Source organism: Hibiscus syriacus, unplaced genomic scaffold, assembly GCF_006381635.1.
Source record: "Hibiscus syriacus cultivar Baekdansim isolate YM2019G1 unplaced genomic scaffold, ASM638163v2 tig00110159_pilon, whole genome shotgun sequence".
NCBI lineage: Eukaryota > Viridiplantae > Streptophyta > Magnoliopsida > Malvales > Malvaceae > Hibiscus > Hibiscus syriacus.
Genome location: NW_024062607.1, coordinates 1750533 through 1768126, shown reverse-complemented (window position 1 = coordinate 1768126; position 17594 = coordinate 1750533). Strand labels below are relative to the sequence as shown.

The 17594-nt window shown below is 35.5% G+C and overlaps 4 protein-coding genes across 6 annotated transcripts; 1 reads left to right on the top strand and 3 right to left on the bottom strand.

Moving 5' to 3' along the window:
- Positions 1–362: 362 nt before the first annotated feature.
- On the bottom strand, positions 363–3751 carry LOC120216274 (calmodulin-lysine N-methyltransferase-like). The gene is given in 8 exon segments (XM_039213760.1): positions 363–681; positions 684–820; positions 1145–1277; positions 2160–2275; positions 2385–2445; positions 2884–2959; positions 3247–3404; positions 3489–3751. Coding segments are annotated over 8 exon segments (1014 nt in total). The 5' UTR covers positions 3682–3751; the 3' UTR covers positions 363–541.
- A 1887-nt stretch (positions 3752–5638) lies between these two features.
- On the bottom strand, positions 5639–7543 carry LOC120216273 (protein NUCLEAR FUSION DEFECTIVE 4-like). Its single transcript, XM_039213759.1, has 3 exons — positions 7150–7543; positions 6232–7055; positions 5639–6137 (listed from the first exon to the last, which is right to left on the bottom strand). Exons 1-3 carry the CDS (start codon positions 7474–7476, stop codon positions 5654–5656), a joined length of 1635 nt encoding a protein of 544 aa, XP_039069690.1. The 5' UTR covers positions 7477–7543; the 3' UTR covers positions 5639–5653.
- Positions 7544–8205: 662 nt separating this feature from the next.
- On the bottom strand, positions 8206–11517 carry LOC120216272. Its single transcript, XM_039213758.1, has 9 exons — positions 11369–11517; positions 11063–11207; positions 10625–10715; positions 10093–10290; positions 9721–9959; positions 9490–9621; positions 9169–9236; positions 8998–9059; positions 8206–8864 (listed from the first exon to the last, which is right to left on the bottom strand). Exons 1-9 carry the CDS (start codon positions 11470–11472, stop codon positions 8731–8733), a joined length of 1173 nt encoding a protein of 390 aa, XP_039069689.1. The 5' UTR covers positions 11473–11517; the 3' UTR covers positions 8206–8730.
- A 671-nt stretch (positions 11518–12188) lies between these two features.
- On the top strand, positions 12189–15436 carry LOC120216271 (receptor homology region, transmembrane domain- and RING domain-containing protein 1-like). 3 transcript variants are annotated; one of them, XM_039213756.1, is made up of 6 exons: positions 12189–12319; positions 12471–12698; positions 12845–13231; positions 13778–13875; positions 14857–14919; positions 15028–15436. In XM_039213756.1, the coding sequence occupies exons 1-5, from the start codon at positions 12199–12201 to the stop codon at positions 14878–14880; spliced, it is 858 nt and encodes a 285-aa protein (XP_039069687.1). In that variant the 5' UTR covers positions 12189–12198; the 3' UTR covers positions 14881–14919; positions 15028–15436. The 3 variants fall into 3 exon arrangements, with proteins under 3 accessions (XP_039069687.1, XP_039069688.1, XP_039069685.1); XM_039213757.1 differs by lacking the exon at positions 14857–14919; XM_039213754.1 differs by lacking the exons at positions 14857–14919; positions 15028–15436 and adding an exon at positions 14503–14833.
- The last annotated feature ends 2158 nt before the right edge of the window (positions 15437–17594 follow it).

The following is a 17594-nucleotide window of genomic DNA, read 5'->3' as shown; positions in this document are numbered from 1 at the left end:
TCCTACTTTAATCATTTTTATACGATTTATTAACGTAATATTAAATTAATTACTCAAAGTATTAGAAAGTATTATTTGAAAGTATTAGAATATACTTTGTTTTATAATGATCTATATTTTAATTTCGCTCAGGACCTCGAAAATATCTGAGAAAACTCTGTATTTATTAGATAGTTTATTAAACGTAATAAAAAAATAATTTACCAACACATTTATTTATTTTTTCTTGCTCTTACAATTTAATTTTTTTATACTTATTATTGGAGGTCTAATTTTTATATTCGTCTCGGCCACTAAAATCTCATAAACATACCGGGCGGGTAGTCGAGTAACGGATTAATTAATAATGGTAGGAATAAGAGAGGATTTTTCTTTAGATTGTTCTAAGTGCAACAAGAGTTATGTATAGTGTCAAACATTAAAGACGATAACAACTATAATGCACCCACCACATGGGTCAACCCAAAAAGAAAGTTTCCAACGAACAAGCCATACACACTTGCATATGTGTAGGCGAGGGGATGAATCCAGCCGCTGCGGTTTATCTGGTGATTCGTATTAATAACGGATAACAATGATCTTTTTCGTAGCCATGCCAAGACTCATCTCCGTTCATGAACTGTTGATGACGCTTCCAAATTTCAGCGTCGTAGATCTCTGTTATGCTGGAAAGCAAGCCTTCTCCTCGATTTCCTCCAGAAACTTATCTAGTGAGTTGCCTCTTTTTGGGCTGAAAAATATAGCTTCAGAGTGTCCTGCTTTTTTCAACAGGAGCTCGGTTATTCGAGCAAGATCTTTGTGGAACTCTTTGAAAAAGGTGCTTTCGAAAATCAGTAGTTGAACTAAGAATAAGAAAGAAGATAAGTACACTATGGATCAGCCAGATCAACTATAAAATTCTTGACTAGGAAAGAAACTATGGATCAGACAATGCAGAGACCGGACCAAGTGTGAACAGAACTCGAAGTTGTATATAGGAAAGGAGAAGATACAATTTGCTAATCCTAAAGTACTTACAATACAGTCAATGGTAAGGCATATAATGATCGATATTTGATGATTTTCTTCATTTTCATGCATAATACAAAAAGATTGAGCATGTTGTATATGCTATTCATAACATATGAAAGATAACAGGCATTACCAATCACTTGCAACAACGACGTCAAAACTGTGAAAGAGATTTGAAACTTCTTTCTGATTCCAGTGCAGTTGCATGGACTTCACTCTTGTTCCGTCAAATGCTTCGGAGTTTGTGTTAATATTATGCAGAATATCTCTACGTTAAGGAACCTCAAAACACAAAAAAGTGAATAAGAATGAAAGAAGAGGAATTACATGGACAATTGTTTCCAAAACAAGTAATATAACACAAAAGAACCATTTATATTCCCTGTATCCAAAAAGAAAAAACAAATTCAAAATTATAAGAGAACCAAAGATTTTAAATCAATAATGTCGAAATAAAAAACGATCATTACAAATTGTTAAATGCTAATTGTGTAACACAATAGCAAAACAGATAAATTTAGGGGGCCGTTATCAATTTTCCAATAGGCTAGCAGATTTAAAATCTCAAGAATCATTCAAGGCCGCCTTTAAAACTTAGCTCAGCAAGCAACTAGCCGCTAACAGTGAAGTTTCTAATCAATACCATTACCATTTTTATGCAGACTGCCGATTCATTTCAGTAGCAATTTCTTAAGCGTAAAGGATGCAACAATCACAAATAGGATGCAGCACTGTTCAAACCCAAATAAACGGTCACATATCAGGTCCACTTAACCACATTTCCCTCGGTCATTTTCTGAAACAAAGCATGTATGCCTGACAACATATCAGGTCCACTCAGCCACACTTCACTTTCATACAGTCTATATCTAATTGTCTCAGGATGACAAACTACTTTAAATGGGAAACTTTCAAATACACATCAGAAAGACATTTTTCATTTCCTAAGAGATTACACTATAAACAATGCTCATAAGCCATTAAGCACTCCATACTAGAAACTTCTACATTTCACACAAGGTTGTTAAAGAGTGAAATAAAAACAAAATATAGGCAAAACCAAAACTTTGTTGTAAAAATCATTTCCTTCTACTTTGCACATTAAACTAAGATCATTTTTTTCATACATGGTGAAGTCAAAAGGATAAAATCAACCACTTGAGGATTTCCATCTGAAATCACTACTTCTAATGCCTCTGTGGCTGCAGCAATGGCTAGTCCAGCTAAGCCGTAACCTGATCCAAGCTCGATGACTCTTTTAGACCTGAAATATTAGAAGAAGAATTCAGCGACATAAGCAGCCAAATCATGATACCATCCTGGTTCTCAAGCTCAAGTGATTTTGTAAAAGAAGACAAGCCCTACGTACTAACCTGAACATGTCTGCATGAGATAAGCAATGATAGGCAAGGACATCTTCAGATGGCCACTGACCTGTATATGAACATAAAAATGAGAAACAAAACAAATAAGAAGGAAAGAAAGAAAAAGCTTGGCACCCTAGACATTTACAAAGCAATGTTCAAGCTGATCTCTAAAAAACATTGAAATCTGAGGAAAACGAGGTGTCGCATTTCCATCCTATCATTCATTTATCTCCTTAAGATTTTCAACTGATGTGATACATAATAAATAATCAGAGTGACCACAAGAAATTAAATTATGGCCATGATGATAAATACAGAGAAATTTGTTATATATCTTCGTTTCCATAAGTTAGCATTATCAATCCACCAAACAATGAACCAGACACAAATCTTCCTCAATAAAGATAACCTTGACAACTAATATCAGTGGGAAAAGTTTAAAATTTTAAACTACTAAAGATAAACTGATAAGGAATTCCAAAAGAAAAAAGGGTAAAAAGCTTACAGACAAGTCCAGTATTGTCAATGTTGTGTCTATTACAAATCTCAAAATCACTGAGGTAGGCATTATCATCCATTCTCTGACTGTATCAAGTTCCAAATACAACGAACACGTTCAATGTTAGAACACTTCCTTTGAAGCTTGAGTTTAAGTACTAAGCAAATCAAGAAGGGGGGAAAACAATTTTTAGCTTATAGAGTTTAAAAGATTGGTTTCTGAGCTACCAAAATCATTCCAAAACAACAATCCACTGTTTCAGCAATGATAATTCATTAACAAAAGGAAGAGTGTTAAATTCATTTACCTTCCACCAAGTGTTCGAAGAAATGGCGAGAAGAAAAAGGGAGAAAAGGAGTATATGAAAACTAAAGTTAAAACAAGCTTGGGACAACCGTGAATGGGCAAAGTGTAGCAGAATCGGGCATCTCTAGACTCGTGATCATGATGGAGCAGCAGGCACGGTATCAAGTTGAATCCTTTTGCTGCTTTTCTGGAAATGAGCTTCAATCCCAATTGAGACTCGCCTTCTAAACAATTATTAAGATCAGTACTCAAAGCTAAACGCTGCAATTTTAAAAAATAGAGATCAGTGGGTTGAAAAAGGGTGCCTGGATTTTTGGCGCGGGAAAGAACAGCCTGTCGAAGGATCTTCCATCTCAATGAAGAAGCTGATGGGTTTGAACTTGCACTGTTACTGTTAGTTTCCATTAAACTTTCTGACTTGTGGCGACAGATTTGTTGGCTTCGAAATTGTAGCATTACATTTTCCCCCTTTTTGATGGTGAAATGGTAGGAATACATAATCCTATTTTTTTGTTTTTCTAATTAATAGTAGGTCTAATTCTGGTTTTAGTCCCTCTATTATATTTAAATCTAACATTAAATCTTTCTACATTAATATAACATAATTTAATCCTCTACTTTTACCACTAGTAAATGTAAATTGATAACATTATTAATTGATGTCCTTAATGTGTCAAGGTGATTTTTTTTTAAAATACAACCTCAAGCATTCATTTTAGTATTCATCTTCTGTACCAAATACATTTTGAGATTTACTATAGAATCCTGCTTGACAGACAACTATTATGAGTGAGTACATTGCCTTAATCGTCAATAATAATTGGGAGTTAGTCATCTCTGGATGATCAGCTTGATTTGAAAGACAATGCTAGTTTAATTGTTTCGTTTTCCGACGGTTGGATTTATTGTCTTTTTCATATTGCTGTTCTCTGTTTTTGCTCGAGTTTTGCTCCTTTTTATATGGTCATTTTGGATTCTAGTGGATCCATGTAGTAAAACGGGTTGTCACTTTGCTTGATTTAAATTTAAAATTTTTTCGAATCGAGTCGAGTTTATAAAATTACAATTCAAAATCATTTCGAGTCAAATCGAGTTATACTCACCCTTACATCCTATGTTTTGTGATCCAAAACTTGAGTTTGACTTTTCATCATGTGTATAACTCGATTGAGAAAATAACTTCAGTGACCGAAAATACCTTATAATATACGATTTTAATCAATTTTTTTGGATTTGCGAAAATAACCAACAAATTCGCAATACGAACACCAGTTTCGCAACACAGTTTTCAAATTCGCAACGCGATTCTCCAAAATCACAACGCGGTTTTCAAATTAGCAATGCGAATTTCGTTTTCACAACTCTAATTACCGATATAGGAAAACGCGCAACTCATTTTTCAAATTCGTAACGCGATTCTCCAAAATCGCAACGCGGTTTTCAAATTCGCAACGTGATTTTCAAATTCGCAACGCTAATTACCGATATAGGTAAACACGCAACTCAATTTTTAAATTCGCAATGCGGTTTTCAAATTTACAATGCGAATTTTGTTTTCGCAACGCTAATTACCGATATAGGTAAACACGCAACTCAGTTCAAATTCGCAACGCGATTCTCCAAAATCGCAACGCGAATTTCGTTTTCGCAACGCTAATTACCGATGTAGGTAAACACACAACGCGGTTTTCAAATTCGCAACGCGATTCTCCAAAATTGCAACGCGAATATCGTTTTCGCAACACTAATTGCCGATATAGGTAAACACACAACGCGTTTTCCAAAATTGCAACGCGAATATCGTTTTCGAATAGTTGTGTTTACCTATTTTGGTAATTAGCGTTGCGAAATTCGCATTGCGAAAACGAAAATCGCTTTGCGAATTTGAAAACTGTTTTACGAAACTGGAGTTCAGGTTGCGAATTTGTTGGTTATTTTCGCAAATCCAAAAAAAATGGTTAAAATCGTATATTATAAGGCATTTTCGGTCACTTATTTTCTCGGAAGAAGATACCACCTCCAGTACTATGATATTTTGTATTATATCATATATCAAAAAATATGTTGAGCAAACAACTAAGAACGTCAAAAGGATGATAAAAATAAAAATCTAATTACACCTAGGACTTAATTTAGATTATTAGACTAATTTTAAAGCCCTAATTAAAAATAAAAATCTAATTATAAGTGCAGTACGATGGTTATAAATTCTGTATAAATCGAAACATGTTGATTTAGACTTACACTTTGTACATGAAAGAGTCATGTCTCAAGAATCGCAGGTTAATGATGTACCCTCTGCACCTCAGATTGCTGAAGTTTTAACTAAGCTGTTTGTTATCAGATGGTTTGAGACTCTTCGACAGGAGCTTTGTGTTGAACTTTTCTTATATTTAAAAATTATCTTCAATCTCATATTGAATTATATTTCAGACACATGTTATAAACAAATATTTTGAATTTTTTTCTATCAGCATTTTGGTGAAGAATCTGGTGCAGATGAAGCAATGGATCGTTTGCTTTCATGGATCCTGACATAAATATTTCTCGTTCTGATACCCAACAGAACATCCAGCCCCAATCCAAGAACGCATGTTACAGCCATAATCACAAACACAAGGCAATAACAATGAGCCCCAACACAGGTGTTACCTCCACCGGAAATGGCAGTGGCTTCGGCGTCATATAAATACCCAGCTAGCAGCCCTGAGAAAAGAAAAGATCCCAGAGGAAGATTGAGGATAAGGATGTTGTATAAAATACCATAATATTTTAGCCCAAATAACTCTGAAGCAACCGGCACTGTTATTGTCAACCGAACCCCATAGCATATTCCAACCAGCATCGAGCCGATGTATAGTGAGCCTGGCAAGGCAAAGGCCATGATCATATATCCCATTGTCAATATAACCTGAGAAGCTGCATTCCATAGAGGCCTTGGCGTCCCAAATTTCCTGCAAAAAATCAAGTTATTTTGTTGAGAGATTGAATGGTTTGATTTTTTTCAGAAGAAAAGGTAGGAAGGAGAGTGAAAAGAAATTTGATTACCATATGAAGTATTCCGATAATAAACCTGAAGCAATGCGTCCAAAGAAACCCCAGATGCTTGTAAGAGATATGAAAATGGATACATCAGAGTAGCCGAGAGCTGTCCCCATTTGTCCCATGTTGTTCATCACGCACAGTCCTGTTCCAACACCGCAAAGAAACGAGACAAACAATACCCAGAAATCAATTGTTTGTATCATCTCGACGATCGTATGGTCCTCTCCGATCGTTGGCCGTTTTCGTTCGAGATACTGCAGCTCAACACCAGTTGTTATGGTCGTCGTCGTCTTTGACTGGTTTGATTGGTTCGCTAGCAATGGAGCTTTCATTGGTTGCTCGATATCAGAATCAGACCTTGGTTTGGACAGAATAGAATACAATGGGACTCCCAACGGAGTAGCTAATAGGATAACAAGTACTACTGCAAATACCAATGATAGAAGCTGACCATGACTTCCGGTCATATCAAAGGCCAAAAGATAGACAGCTAATGTAATAGCCATGACATTGAAGATGTTGAAATATTGCGTTTCTTGTTGGAATTCACTTGCCTTTGAAGCCGGAGGGGCTTCATGGAGGAAGAAGGCAGCAGTGAGGCAAACAACGGCAGGAGCGACCGCAAGAATGAAGAGAAACGTCGAAGGGTCTGAAGAGAAGAGAGCTGTGCAGATATCTGTAAAGATTGCAGTGCTGAGTCCAAGGTAGCCTTTAAGGATCCCGGAGACGGGGCCTCGATTTTTCGGAAAATTCCGCATGCAGGTAACTAGAACGGCTGTATTCATCCATGTTGTGCTGTTGCCACCCAGACAAAGGAATATACACATCTGCAGTCGATCATAAAACCCGAATTCAGCTAAAGCTTTGCAGGCAGATATGTACGTTAATATAAGCACACTGTATAACAAGAAGCTTAATTACCTGCCAGTATGGAAGAGGACGGATTCTCTGGCTAACAACAAGCCATTGAGCTCCATATCCTATAAGGCCTTCGAGTGATCCGATGACAAGTAAAACCGACGTTGGCAAACAATCGGAAGCAAAGCCGGAAACAAGTCCGAAAGCCTTGCCAACATCTTTAGCGACTGAGAGATTATTGAGCTGCAACTGAGTAAGATCCATAAGAGATTTCAATGCAGCGGAGTAATTGGCAAAGGTGTAGTTGTTGCCACAAACTGCCTGAACCCAAATAGCTACCACCAACCCAAGCCATTTCTCGGCTCCTGAAGTTGAAAACAGAGGACCCATATTGCAAAAGAATGACAAAGAAGGAAAGAGATAATGGCAATCTTGATGTGTATGAGCTTTATGAAAAATAACATTTGCATTTGACCATTGCTATTTATAGTTTTAGTTTAGACTTTAATTTATGATGTGGAGTGTAAAGCATACGGCGGTTGTTTAGACATTGGTTTTAAAATCCCATGATTGGGTTCACAGAATCAGAGTAGTTAATGGGAAGAGCGGAAAATCGAAGCTGTCAGCTTGATAGATACCATTGGTCTAATTATGTTTTAGTCCCTCTATGGTAAAATTTGAGATTTAATCTCTTCCCTCTCTATTTTTAGTGATAAATTTATTATCGATTTCAACGCTGGATGTGTTGGTGCAACACTAATTAGATAAATCACTAAACTTTAAATTTCAGAATAAAATATAGAAGGATTAAACTTTAAATTTCAGCATAGTACATGGCTTAACCATAATTAGACTGATAATTATTCTATGGTAGCCATTGAGTCAAGTTGTGTGGTAAGATTAGTAAAAAATTTGGCAAGTCAAATCAGTCCGAAATGTTGATAAGTATGAAAGCAAACTGGTCCACCGCTCCAGCCTGGCGTTCCAATCAAGCAGCAGGCGCCATGTTGTTGACCATCAAAAGGCCAAGAAGCCAAAGGCAAATCAAATATGAATGTTACCTGCAGTCGCACATAAATATAATCATAGTTAAAAGTGACAAGAATAGCAACATTAAATATGGAACTCGAATCATTTTCTCAATTTGTAAGGATAAAAAAATGGTGGCAGTCGCACCCAAGAGCCCAGGCCATGGTCATAATCTTATCCATGGGTTTGGGACATGATAGGATGAAGAGGCAAAAGCTAATAAACCCTTGAAAACACGAAGGGTCGCTTTCATTTGTTTAATCCAGAAATGCTGAGGCCAAGTTTGAAGTGTTCCTAAAAAGGTTTTGAATTTGAATACATGGATTGTTGATACTGAGTAGAGCCACGTCACGTCATTGATGACATAGTACTTGCTAGGAAAAGTAGCATTTGCTCACTTCAAAATAAGTTTCTGTACCAAATTATAACCAACTACGAAAACTACAAAATTTTGTAATGATCAAGATGTGATCTGTGAATGAATGATGTCTCCCACCACAAACCAATCCGTTTTTTATGAAGGGTCCGGTACCGGCAGCAGCAGAGATACAATGAAGAGACAATTCTCTGCATTCCATTATGTATAAAGCAAAGGTGACCAAGAACCAACGTTGATTAAGTGGCTAGTTTTGAGAACTTGGCAACAAAAAGTCCACTGGTTTGTGATGTCAAGGGATCAAATCGCAAGGTCTTTGGTATCCTCCCACTCTTACAGGGCCACTCTTCCGCTTCCTCTATTTCCTGCAGTTCTGCACAACCCGAAGGCAATGTCTCTCATCAAATAAGAATGGAGGAAAAGGATGACAAGAAGGATGTGTTTAAACAAACATCAATAATGAAGTTTCAAGACACCATTTTGTCTCATAGGAGAGATTAAACTACCTGCGGAAGCATTTTCCTTTAGGAACTGCTCTACTATGTCTTCATTCTGAGCTACCGTCAAACTAATTGATGAAAAAGGTAAAAGTGGTAATCAGAACATTATTGTGCTTCTTTTATGTTGGTGTGTGCACTTATATGTTTACACGCTGTAAGAGCTGCCAAGTAACACACCTGCAAGTGCTGTAAACAAGCAATCCCCCAACTTTCAGCAATCTAAAACCATTCCTTAGAAGTTTTAACTGCAGGAAAACCAACATATTTGATGTTAGGAAAAGAAAAAGAAAATAGATCGAAAAAAAGAGAAACTTCAAAGAATAACAAATGGTAAATGAACTAGTGGAAGAAACAAAAATGAAGCAGACAATTCCCAAGAGCGTAAGCATTTTTGTAGAATACAAATTGAGGAGCCTAAATTGAACAGATACAAAATCTCTTCCTCACACCAAATAAAAAAAAAAGGAAATAAAAATCATGATAGAAAAATAGCATTGCCTGAAGTACAGTTAAGCTATCTGTTCTTTCTGCATCCAACACCCGGCGTTGAAGAGTTTTCCATCCCCAATGTTCAAACTTCTGGATGTGTTTAACCGATCCATCGTGAGTGCATTCTGCATCCACAAGCACCTGAATTAAGTAACAAGTACTTAGTAGTTTGCGTTTGCAAGAGAAAGCAAAAAACCAAAAAGTTAATTCCAAGATGATTTAAACTAAATGCAATTTCACCTTGTCATAACCGGAGTATGAAACTTCAAGATCAGTCATGGTTATGTATAGTTCATTTTTACCGAGTCCAATTACTCCTGAATGCCGTCCATAAAAGATAAGTTCAGGGTTTTCACTCGATGAAACCAATTGTAAAGACTTGGCTTCCCTTGCTTTAGCTGCTCTTTTCCTTTCTTTCCATGGTCTCCTAGAAGTCCACTCCCTAAATCTTTCATCCTTTCCCCCGAATGCAGATTCACCTGTTTAAAACTAGACAGAGGAACATGTCAAAGCAGACATGCATGTAGAGCTCTTGAAAAAAAATTTAGCACAATCACCTTTAAAGCTTCAACTATACATAAAAAAAGTAAATAAATAAAACAGATCTATTACATGATCTAGAAACGGACTCAACCCTCACAGGAGCAAGAGAAAATGTTGTCCCATCAGCAACAAATAACCGGCACCGATCACCCAAGGAATATTTTTGCAGCATTGTTCTACAAGCTGCTAAACGATGTCTTGCAACATCAACACCGGTTACGGAACCCGAATCACCAAGAAGATCACACATCATGCAAAGTTTAGCACCTGAAAGACATACGTGTGAAATAAATTAGGCAAAACACTTTATTACAAAGCTGCATCTTCAAAATAACTTAAGATTTCGATCCTAGAAATTATTCTTTCATACCAAATCTATCCTGAAATAAAATGCCCAGCTTCTTAATATTTGTCAATCACAGGACGGTAAGAATACACACATTTTTCAGTGATGTTCAAACTTCAAACCAACCAGCCAAGTACTACAAACATGGTGACAAATATAAACCAACCCCATCATTCCTTTTACACTAGAGGCAAATATGAGCTAATATTCCTGACTGGCTGACTATAAATATAACACGAAGAAAAGATCAGCTACCGGGAGCAGCACAGAGATCAAGAACATGATCCCCTGGAGATATTTTCAAAACTGAGACAGCAGCTCCAGAAGCAGCATCGATTCCATAGATCTGAAACACCAAAAATACAAAATGAATATTGAAAGGTAGGAAAGAGTAAATGCTTGATAATCCTGAAAAAAATGCCTAAAAGGAACACAGAACAAACATTAAAGAGTGAAACTTAAAATTATAAGCTACAACCACGTTCTAAAACAGTTCCCCTAGGATAAGTGGGAATAAATAAAGCAACCAGAATCACTTTATACATGTAAAGAAAGAAGAAATAAAAAACAAAAGACAATTTCAGATGGTATCAAAACTGCCTGAATAAAAGAAAAAGATGTCAATGTTCCATCAATCAAGGAAAGTTACGCTAAAATATCAGAAGGAATTGGTGTAAGCGCTAGATTCCTCACCTTTCCATCCAGGTATGACTTTGAATTGTTAATCAGAACATCAGGTGGAAGAGAATAAAAATCAGGTAACCAATTCACTTTCTCAAGCTTACAATTTATTTCAGCTTCAATTTCTTCAAGTTCACCTTCACTTCCTGGTTTCAACCTTTCCCATTTGTTTTTTTTTTTTTTTGAGAAACAAGCAAATAAATGACTTTCAAAACAACCCAAAGAGACAACAGAGTAAAACCACAATAAAACCAGCCAAAACAAAGGCATGTGCAGATGTGCTTCAATTTTACTGTTCAAATAACCTTTTAAACTTACCTTAGGTAACGAGGGGTTGAATCAGAGGCTGTGTAAATTGAAGGGTCGATTCCATTTTCTTCAAGAAAGCTAAGGAACGCTTCAGGCAATGGCGATTTCTCCATCGACAAATCACCGCTAACAACGTTCGTGAAAAAGCCTAAGAAAACGTAAAAGTATAAACCCTTGGCACCAAGCCACCAACTCCACAGAAACGCACCGTCTTATCTTATTTATAAAAGGTTTAATACCAAAATAAGCGACTAAACTATAATACTTTTATTAAATGAATCCTAAATTATTTTTTATTCATTCAAGAGTTAACATTATAAACGATTTCTATAACTTTTTTGGAAATTTTGAGACATGTTTAATAAGAGAGGATAAAGGCAAAGAAGGGAAGGAGTATCGTGGTAACTTTTAGAGATTTACTTTCTAAGTTAAAAAATAGTTTTAAAGTTAATATTAAAATATTAATTTTAATATTTTAGTCATTTTATTTTTATATATTTGAATTTAGTAGAAAACTGAAAAATAAATTATAATAATTCTCACATTTCATAAAATGAATGGATAACGGTTTTAATTTAACGATTGTTACAGCCAACGTATTTAAATGGATAACGTTTGTAACGTTAGAATCTAAATAAGTCAAAAAATAGTTCAAGTATATATTTAAAAAAATAATATAGTTTAGGCCTTTATTTTGATATTATGCCTTTATAAAAGTGGAGGTTTCCCCCCGAAAGCTAGCGCCTTCTACAAGTTTTTTTTTACTCCACTGTTCCTGAAAAATTCGAGATAAAGCCTGAACAAGTTCAGGAGACAGAGAAATAAATAAAGGTATAGCAATGCGGGAAACTTTGCTTGGAATTTTCTTAGTATTTATTGCTTTCTTCAGCGAATTAGCGTCTGCTACCGTTGTTTTTAAGCCGTTCTCCATTTCCTTGCCGGACCTTCCTGCCAGATTCGGTAACTTTTCTTCACCCTTCTCCTGTTTGTTTACTAAGAAGGTACAGGAAAACTTAACAAATGAACTCTTTCAAGCTTAAACTGTTTTTATGCCCTACTAAAACTTCTTTTTTTAAAAAAGTGAACTGCTTTTCTTTTTTATGTTGTTTAGCTGTTGGGAATAACACTGCCGTTTGCGGTGCTCTTGAAGTGGCGGATCCCTTGGATGCTTGCAGTCCGCTCCGAAACGAATTCGGATCCAACAAAAGTGATCCTGTAAGGTTTGCTTTGATAATTAGAGGCAATTGTTCTTTCGAGGAGAAAATCCGAAACGCTCAAAATGGGGGATTTTCTGCCGCAATTGTTTACGATGATAAATATAGTAGCAATTTAGTCTACAGTAAGTTAAATTTCTTTATGATTTATTTCCTTGTTTTTTTACATTTAGATAAATTAGAAGTAATTCAATTGAATTAACCTATTTCATTGAGCTATAGAAAATTATTTGATAATATTAGATTAATTGAGGTATTTTGTTGTTTGAAGTGATGGTGAACCCTAAAGGAATCAACTTGCTAGCTGTTTTTATTTCTAAATCTGCTGGTGAATTTTTGAAAGATCATGCCAGAGGTGAAAAAGGGGAATGCTGTATTTATCCACAGTTGAATGGGAAAGCGTGGAAGATCTTTGCTATTTGTTTCCTATCACTTGTTGTTATAGCAGCTTTTTTGGTGATAGCCTTTATTGCACCCCGAAGCTTGTCGAATTGGCGAAGAAGAAATTTAGTAAAAAGTGTGGATACTAAAACGGTTGAAGCTCTTCCACGTGTTGTGTTCAGTTCCGACCGATCCAGTACTTTTGCAGAAACTTGTGCAATTTGCCTCGAGGATTATAATGATGGGGAACTTCTTAAAGTGCTTCCTTGTCAACATGGTTGGTTTTGCTCCTATGGATCTTATCTAGCCTGTTATACATTTGCAGTTCATGTTTACTTGTGGATACTTAAAGATTGTTTTAGCCTCCAACATGCCAAGGTCACTTTGCCCGTTACGTGTTACCTTGATTTTCACAAGACTGGGAAGTTCAAGTGTTTAAAATGTTGAAAGTTTAGGATATATGACTTTTAGTATATGCTTAATTCCTTTATTGTGAATTATAAAAATTTCACAAATTCAAGATATAGGAAAGATTTAGCTTTATGAATTTGTTTAATGGACCATTGGCTGTATAAAGCTCTTGTTATTAATTTATTCTTGCCCTTTCTCAATCAATTTAGTCAGATAGTAATTTGATTCCATAGTTATTGAGTCATCAGCATTTGTTGGAAAAGAGAGATGATATTGTTGTTTGCAGATATATGATCACCATATTCAAAGCTTGTTTCTCCTATCATCTACATTTGAGTTCCTGTTTTCTTACTCTAGCATTATTGTGTAGATATCATCTTCATCAGTTAATCAACATGAAATTTTCATGCAGATTTTCATTCAAGTTGTGTAGAGTCATGGCTGACTAAGTGGGGAACATTCTGCCCTGTATGCAAACTCGATATGACAACCCAGTTTGCATATTCTGAGGTTAGTGAACAAAGGCCTTTTTTGTAGGTTTGTGTGCACGAATGCAACTTTAATCCTTCTCATTGAATATTCACACGTTGAGTTACTGTAACAATGATGCTTCTATTTTTGTTATAAGCGGAATGGTTTATAGAGTCTCAGATTTAAGCTATTGTCACCATGAAACATTTGAAATTATGGATGCACTATAAGAAATTAAAGGGACTACTATAGTTGCTCTTAGTGGACCGAAAAGAACTGACTTTTTCCTTGTACCACAATATGTAACAATAGTGAAATCAGGTGATTGCCTGATTGGTAACTTCTATACTGATGTCACTTGTTGTCTCTGATTTCATGGGCATACTAACCCCAAGAGCATTCTTTTTTTAATTAATTGTACACATGGAAGTTAATAATTAAGGTTAGGGGAATGGTTTCCCCCCCCCCCCAAATCTGCTAGGGGAAGGAATAGTTCTAATCATTACTGGTAATGGCTTTTGCACAAATCTTGATTAAAGCATGAAGAGAATTCCTTCATTCTGATAAAAGCATCGCGTGGCTTATGCTTTTTACGAATTTTTACGAAACGTTTGTTGAATCTCTACCTTGCATAAAGCCATAAACCCACCCTTTGACAGCCTACAGTTCACTTTTGTGCATGTTCTGGGGTTTGGTTCAGGCGATTCATTCTATCTTAGCAATATGAATTTTAGAAAGTCCAACTTTGCCTCGTAATCTTGGATATAAGGAAGTCTTTTCTTAGTCTAGCAGTTGAGAGATATAAATAGCAGTGAGGTCATTTCCCTGTCGATGTTTACTTGGCCTAATTGCAAAATGATGGCATTTGGTGGTGAAAAAATTACTCGAATTGACAGTCATTATCTTTGTAACATGTCATGAAGACGCATTTTTTCTATGTTCTATCCTTTATTGCAAAGATAAGAATCCTAGCCCGACATATCTTATTGTCACTGAACTCTCGTCATCTTCATTCGACAGATCAAGAGGAGCAGCAGGGTTTAGAATCAATTATTTATAACTGATGGCTTGTTTTCTATCAGGGTATGAAATAACCATCTCTCAAATGGATCATCGTACGATATGTGTAAAACACCTTTTCCCCACATACCTCTAATTTCAATTTTTTTTCTTCCTAATGTTATGTTTCAGTGTGCTTTCTGTGCTTGAAAGGGTCATCCCCATCACAAGTCTGTTTCTGCACCCGTCTCTTCACATCATGCACAAAATGTCCGGGATGATGCTGATGTAGCCTTTTATTGCCCAGCCATTATAGTATATTTACTGCAGCATGATAGGTAACAACTCATCTTCTCGGCATCGAATTGATTGGTACACCGGTGTCAAGCCATCTAATTTTCAACCAAAGGGTCAAAAACCTGACAGTCTTTCCAGCACGAAATCCTTGTAAATGGAACTTTCATCTAGTCCAGAAATGGTCGAATTATGTAAACAAAGCTCCTTGGAGGATATTCATACTAGTCTTTCACCATTTTCTATTTTTCATGTAAAGTATGAACAAGAAAGAAACAACCAATAAATGGAACAATTGATTATTGCCGAATTCTAAAAATATATGCTTGGTGGAACTCTGATTTTATCACTATCCTTGATGATGGTGTTGCTACCCGGAAGAGTTCCTCGAAGACTGCCCAATGACCACCAATCCCGGCGTTCCAAAGAATGATATTCATGTACTTATCGAGTAATATAATGCTTCTGTAATAATTAAGATGGTCATTTTTAATCAATCTAATATTTCAAATCTTGATTATATTTTGAATTGTAGTATACTCTTGCATATCACGATTTTCCTTTGATAGAAATTGCCAAATCATAGTATTTCAAAATTGCAAGGTATATGTATATTGATAACTGATTTTGCCTCAACAAAGCACGTAAGGGGATATGTCTAAAACAATTGAGGGAAAACGTATAGTTAGTAAGTTATGAAAAGCATATGAACTATATCATAGATAATTACTCAAACGTTTTGTTCATCAAATAATGATACCATGAAGAAGAACCAATTCACAGTTAAAATTGCAAAGCTCAGTTCAAGCATAGAGAAACAATTAATCTCAGTAAAAGAAGCTTTATATTTTTATAGAGGATCATATAACAAAAACTAAAATATTATGCTAATTACATAAGCCTGCTACAAAATGAGCCTCATACATACATTAACATAAGCGATAATGCTTAAAAGGACCATCGAACAAGAAAGAAAGCATGTTTAGAGTGTTGGAAAATAGTATGTTGCAAAACGAGGCATTAATACTGGCTGAAAAAATATAAAATAAATTATATAAACATAGAATCGATTAACCGTGTCGTCTCCCGAGGTTAGTACGACTCTACAAATTTCGTACACCCGAAAGATGGAGTGGACTTGGATGGTACTACTCTTCTCTCAATTCAAAACAACACTCAAGGAAAACTACCAAAGAGTGTTTCAAAGCAAACATTTTCTTAGGGATAGGGATAGGCATGGGTCGAGTTTGGGCTTGGTTTCGGCCAACTAGATCCGACCCGAAATAATAAAAAATATTAATTTTATACAATAAAATAGGAATTTAATTAAAAAATAATAAATAGAGGGGTATTATTGTAATTATCCCTAAATGTAATTATCCCTAAATATAGATTGGGTCATGTCAGATATTTTTCACCCTAAACTCGACCCAAACACGAATTATTTTTAAAAGAATCGACCCAACGACTAGTTGGGTCAGAACCGTTGGGTTCGGGTCTCATGTCTATACTTAGGGATATTCTCAAATGAATGAAATTGACTACTATTTATAGGCTAAACAATGAGGACAAAAACATCATTTCTAATGCATAATTTAATTCTATTTTTAGTAGAATTAAATTTCATTATAAAATGGTTACATTTTGAGCATTAACCACATTCTCCCACTAATGTGAAATAATACTTCAGTAAAAATGAGAGCATTGAAGTTAAAACATGAGAAGAGCAACAGCGAGATTAGTTGCTTAAGTACTAGTAAACATATTTTGAACCAGTACATAGTGATGATGAATAATTCTTCTCTTAGATAAGTGAACGAATCTTGAATTTTTAAAGATTAGGGTGAACTCATAACATACAACTAACACCTTCATCCACCAAAGTTTTCGATGTGTCTATAAAGTATATATATGAATGTGTATATATATAGCCCGTTTTTCTCAGGATTCTAGTAAGTGTAGTAGAAAAACAAACTAACATTTTTTCATAGAAGGTGGCTAGTCTTTCTCACTTACATAGGTTATTTCATCAGGTTTATCTCAATATAAACCATCTGAAACCGGCCATGAAATAATTAAGAGCTTTTACAACAACTCATCTTCACAATATGTAAGGTGAATTTCTTCAAGTTCATATTAAATGAACCATCCAAACTTCGAGATAATAAATCATCATGAATAAATATTCAACATCATTAATTGGTGAATCCAATGTGTCATTGTCACTAGGAACACTCAAACTCTTGGGTTTGAATTCATTATGAATTTTTAAGAAAACTAGTCCTCTCTGGCGGTAAGTTCATCTAGTCCTTCGCGATTAGGACTACCCACTCAACACTGAGTTATGAATGTATTAAGAATAAATATTCAACGAAAAAGGTAAATTCATCAAGTCTTTCCCCTAAGACCACTCAAAGTCTTGGATATAAATTTATTAAGAGCAATCAAACTCGTCCTGTGCATGT

Excerpts from the sequence above, each read along its gene's own strand:
- LOC120216273 (XM_039213759.1), bottom strand. The coding sequence starts at position 7,476 with ATGGGTCCTCTGTTTTCAACTTCAGGAGCCGAGAAATGGCTTGGGTTG. Across the intron at positions 7,056-7,149 it reads GTCCTCTTCCATACTGGCAG|ATGTGTATATTCCTTTGTCT; the intron begins GTAATTAAGCTT and ends GATCGACTGCAG. Across the intron at positions 6,138-6,231 it reads TTATCGGAATACTTCATATG|GAAATTTGGGACGCCAAGGC; the intron begins GTAATCAAATTT and ends GATTTTTTGCAG.
- LOC120216272 (XM_039213758.1), bottom strand. The coding sequence starts at position 11,472 with ATGGAGAAATCGCCATTGCCTGAAGCGTTCCTTAGCTTTCTTGAAGAA. Across the intron at positions 10,716-11,062 it reads AGTCATACCTGGATGGAAAG|ATCTATGGAATCGATGCTGC; the intron begins GTGAGGAATCTA and ends TTGGTGTTTCAG. Across the intron at positions 8,865-8,997 it reads AAAGGAAAATGCTTCCGCAG|AACTGCAGGAAATAGAGGAA; the intron begins GTAGTTTAATCT and ends CGGGTTGTGCAG.
- LOC120216271 (XM_039213754.1), top strand. The coding sequence starts at position 12,199 with ATGCGGGAAACTTTGCTTGGAATTTTCTTAGTATTTATTGCTTTCTTC. Across the intron at positions 12,320-12,470 it reads GGACCTTCCTGCCAGATTCG|CTGTTGGGAATAACACTGCC; the intron begins GTAACTTTTCTT and ends TATGTTGTTTAG. Across the intron at positions 13,876-14,502 it reads CCCAGTTTGCATATTCTGAG|TTCACTTTTGTGCATGTTCT; the intron begins GTTAGTGAACAA and ends GACAGCCTACAG.